Source organism: Palaemon carinicauda, unplaced genomic scaffold (genome assembly GCF_036898095.1).
Source record: "Palaemon carinicauda isolate YSFRI2023 unplaced genomic scaffold, ASM3689809v2 scaffold3561, whole genome shotgun sequence".
Taxonomy (NCBI): Eukaryota; Metazoa; Arthropoda; class Malacostraca; order Decapoda; family Palaemonidae; genus Palaemon; species Palaemon carinicauda.
Genome location: NW_027171245.1, coordinates 5,001 through 10,000, shown reverse-complemented (window position 1 = coordinate 10,000; position 5,000 = coordinate 5,001). Strand labels below are relative to the sequence as shown.

The window sequence follows — 5,000 nt, the reverse complement described above, 5'->3', positions numbered from 1 at the left end:
TTAAATAACTTACGCAAACCAGAAACAAGCATTTAAATAACTTACGCAAACACAACATAAACATTTAAATAACTTAGGCACACCTGCAACAAGCATTTAAATAACTTACACAACACTGAAACAATTATTTAAATAACTTATGCAAACTAGAAACAATCATTTAATCAAATTACAGAAATCTGAAACTAGCATTTACATAACTTACGCAAACCTAAAACAAGTATTTAAATTACTTGCACATACCTGAAACTAGCATTTAAATCATTTACGCGAACCCAATACAAGCATTTCAATCCGAAAAAAGTATTTAAGTAACTTACGCAAACCCTAAACAGGCATTTAAATAACTTAGCAAACCTGAAACTAGCATTTAGATAACTTATGCAAACCTGAATCTAAAATTTCCATAACTTACACAAACCTGAAACTAGCATTTGAATATCTTAGGCAAACCTGAAACTGGCCTCTCAATAACTTACGCAAAACAGAAACAAGCATTTAAATAACTTACACAAACCTAAAACAAGCATTTAAATAACTTACGCTATCCTGAAACTAGCATTTAAATACCTTACGTAAACTTGAAACTAGCATTTAAATAACTTAGGCAAACCTGAAACTAGCATCTAAATAACTTACGCAAACCTAAAACTAGTATTTAAATAACTTAAGCAAACCCGAAACAAGCATTTAAATAACTTACGCAAACCTGACACTAGCATTTAAATAACTTACGCAAACCTGAAACGAGCATTAAATAATTTATGCAAACCCAAAACAAGTATTTAAAGAACTTATGCAAACCTGAAACAAGCGTTTAGATAACTTACGCAAACCTGAAACAAGCATTTAGATAACTTATGCAAACCTGAAACAAGCATTTAGATAACTTACGAAACCTGAAACAAGCATTTCAATAACTTGATGGATTGAATCTATAGAGTAAGGGATATACAGCCATGCGTTGGGGGCCTTTGACGCCCTTCAGTTAATGGTACAGGTCAGCAATATAGAAAAAATGAAAGTGGGAACGGAGGTCAGCTAAATAAGACCAATTGGGTCTGCTCTACTTGCTTCTTCCAAAATTATAAATAGAACGTCAATATTCGATACATCCCTGCCCTGCGTTCTGCCGGACTCATGTTCAAGACCCGGTCAAGCTCGATAGTTTCTTGTAGTATCTCCAACCTCACCATCCTTGTCAGCTAAGATTGGAGGTTTGGGGGAGCCTATAGGTATAACTGCTGAGTCATCAGCAGCCATTGCCTGGCACACCCTGGTCCTAGCTTGGGCGGAGAGGGTGATTGGATGCTGGTCATATGTGTGTATGGTCAGTCTCTCGGGCATTATCACTGTCCCTTGCCTCTGTCATTCATGAACAGGCTTTATAATTTCAGAGTTTACCGATATAAATTGATATGATTAGATATAGTAGGCTAAAAAACATACTGATTTTAAATAAAGGTTGCAGTAGAAAAAAAGCTAGACCCGACTAAGGCTACTGACCGCCTCCAATACATCATAAAACTTTTAGATTCATGTTCCTTTCGACTAAGCTTTACCTAATCCTAGCGTTCCTCTCGACCAAGCTTTACCTAATCCTAGAGTTCCTCTCGATCAAGCTTTATTTAATCCTAGCGTTCCTCTCGACCAAGCTTTACCTAATCCTAGAGTTCCTCTCGATCAAGCTTTATTTAATCCTAGCGTTCCTCTCGACCAAGCTTTACCTAATCCTAGAGTTCCTCTCGATCAAGCTTTACCTAATCCTAGAGTTCCTCTCGACCAAGCTTTACCTAATCCTAGAGTTCCTCTCGACCAAGCTTTCCCTAATCCTAGCGTTCCTCTCGACCAAGCTTTACCTAATCCTAGCGTTCCTCTCGACCAAGCTTTACCTAATCCTAGAGTTCCTCTCGATCAAGCTTTACCTAATCCTAGCGTTCCTCTCGACCAAGCTTTACCTAATCCTAGAGTTCCTCTCGATCAAGCTTTACCTAATCCTAGAGTTCCTCTCCACCAAGCTTTATCTAATCCTAGCGTTCCTCCCGACCAAGCTTTACCTGATCATAATCAACGAAAAACTTGAACCATAATCAATATTGCAAACGTTTCAAAACTCACCGATATGCAAAGACGAATCCGTTTGAGAACAAAATTCTAATCCAGCTGAAAACTTTATTTTCCCACCAAACTCCTTCCTCCCTACCAGCAGCCTAACCTTAACCACATTAAAAAGTTGAAAAAAAGAAGCAAAGTCTTTTAAAACTTGTTCGAATTAGCTAGTGACATCTGCATTGCAAAACAGGGCCAGGTCTGAACCTTTGCACCCTTGCGGGCGATCGCGAACATCGCAAATACAAGAATACAACTTTATAAATGAAATAACTATAGTTTTATTATATTTATAAAGCCATAAAGTATATATATATATATATATATATATATATATATATATATATATATATATATATATATATATATATATATATATATATATATATATATATATATATATTATATATATATATATATATATATATATATATATATATAATATATATATATATATATATATATATATATATATATATATATGTATATATGTGTATATATATATATATATATATATATATACACATATATACATATATATATATATATATATATATATATATACATATATATATATATATATATATATATATATATATATATACACTAAGTCAAATATCTACAAAGGAAAACTATACAGTCCATATTCATCTTGATTGTATTGATAAAATCACCTAGATAGTAGTTTCAGGGCGACATCAAAATATACCCCAATGATGTTAAAATGTATATCATAATCTTTCGTCACAAATTCACAGTAAAACTTCATATGTAAACATGAAGTGATACTCCATTTTTATTCAACATTAGTGTACTTGAGCCGTCAAAATTGATGGCTAAATATTTATATACATATAAGCACATACAAACACAGATTCAATTCTTCCCGCCCCTCCCCTTTCCAAAGAACTCCCTCCTCTCCCGAGGAACGGGGAGGGACCAATTACTCATACGTTTGGCATTGCTACTGAGCGTGACAGGAAAAAATATACAAATATATATTTATATCATATATTTATATCATATATCTATATAACATACATCCAAAATATATGGAGCCTCTGGTGGCGTGATTTATAGCGACCTTGTCTTTCATTGAAATGCTAGGGTTTGATCCCGGGATGAGATAGGAATTTATTTCTATTTGAGCACGATGCTGTGTTGAATTTCATCCATATTAACTTTATTTATTTATATATGATGGCCTGGTCACATATTCATACTACTCCAGCACATCTATTTCTAAACCTTTAAAGAAAACTCTTCGTACCAGTTTGTGCTTAGCTAACGTAGTTTACAGGAGAAACCGGGTTTTCCACCTAACTCGCTTTGTTGCGTTTGAGGCACACGAAGTTTAACGACACTAAAGACATTATGTTAATCATATCCGAGGAGCTTTTGCAATGCAATGAGCGCCCGAGGAACAACGCTGCTACGTTACTCCACCTTTCTTAGGGACCTGATGTGGTTGGTTTGTCTTCTAATCTTCATAATCACATACACTTTGAAGTCACAACTGTCGCCCTTTTACCCTTCTTACAATTTTGTGTGGCGCATTCCTCTGTCGCCCTCTTAAAAACTCTTCTTGTAATTTTGTGTGTCGCATTCCTTTGTCGCCCTCTTACAAACTCTTCTTCCAATTTTGTGTCGCATTCCTCTGTCACCCTCTTACAAACTCTTCTTCCAATTTTGTGTCACATTCCTCTGTCGCCTTCTTACAAACTCTTCTTCCAATTTTGTGTAGCATTCCTCTGTCACCCTCTTACAAACTCTTCTTCCAATTTTGTGTCACATTCCTCTGTCGCCTTCTTACAAACTCTTCTTCCAATTTTGTGTCGCATTCCTCTGTCACCCTCTTACAAACTCTTCTTCCAATTTTGTGTCACATTCCTCTGTCGCCTTCTTACAAACTCTTCTTCCAATTTTGTGTCGCATTCCTCTGTCGCCCTCTTACAAACTCTTCTTCCAATTTTGTGTCGCATTCCTCTGTCGCCCTCTTACAAACTCTTCTTCCAATTTTGTGTCGCATTCCTCTGTCGCCCTCTTACAAACTCTTCTTCCAATTTTGTGTCACATTCCTCTGTCGCCTTCTTACAAACTCTTCTTCCAATTTTGTGTGGTGTATTCTTCTGTCGTCCTCTTACAAACTCTTCTTCCAATTTTGTGTGTCGCATTCCTCTGTCGCCCTCTTACAAACTCTCCTTCCAATGTTGTGTAGCGCATTCCTCTGTCGCCCTCTTACAAACTCTCCTTCCAATTTTGTGTGTTACATTCCTCTGTCACCCTCTTACAAACTCTTCTTCCAATTTTGTGTGTCACATTCCTCTGTCGCCCTCTTACAAACTCTTCTTCCAATTTTGTGTGTTACATTCCTCTGTCACCCTCTTACAAACTCTTCTTCCAATTTTGTGTGTCACATTCCTCTGTCACCCTCTTACAAACTCTTCTTCCAATTTTGTGTGTCACATTCCTCTGTCACCCTCTTACAAACTCTTCTTCCAATTTTGTGTGTCACATTCCTCTGTCGCCCTCTTACAAACTCTCCTTCCAATTTTGTGTAGTGCATTCCTCTGTCGCCCTCTTACAAACTCTCCTTCCAATGTTGTGTAGCGCATTCCTCTGTCGCCCTCTTACACACTTTTCTTCCAATTTTGCGTTACGCATTCCTCTGTCGCTCTCTTACAAACTCTTCTTCCAATTTTGTGTTTCGCATTCCTCTGTCGCCCTCTTACAAACTCTTCTTCCAATTTTGTGTTTCGCATTCCTCTGTTGCCTTCTTACAAACTCTTCTTCCAATTTTGGAACTCACTTCAAGCCCTATGGTTTCCTTCCAGAGTATCAGTGGCAAACATACGGCTAATCGCTGGCACGAGTCGTTGGTAAAATCAATT

At 36.7% G+C, this 5,000-nt stretch overlaps 1 protein-coding gene across 1 annotated transcript in view; it reads left to right on the top strand.

Moving 5' to 3' along the window:
- LOC137636685 (snake venom metalloprotease inhibitor 02A10-like) overlaps nucleotides 1-2,083 on the top strand; it is a 5,716-nt gene extending 3,633 nt beyond the window's left edge. The window contains exon 2 of the mRNA XM_068369067.1: nucleotides 1,573-2,083. Coding sequence (XP_068225168.1) covers nucleotides 1,573-2,083 — 511 coding nt within the window. The remainder of the gene's footprint in view (nucleotides 1-1,572) is intronic.
- Nucleotides 2,084-5,000: the final 2,917 nt, after the last annotated feature.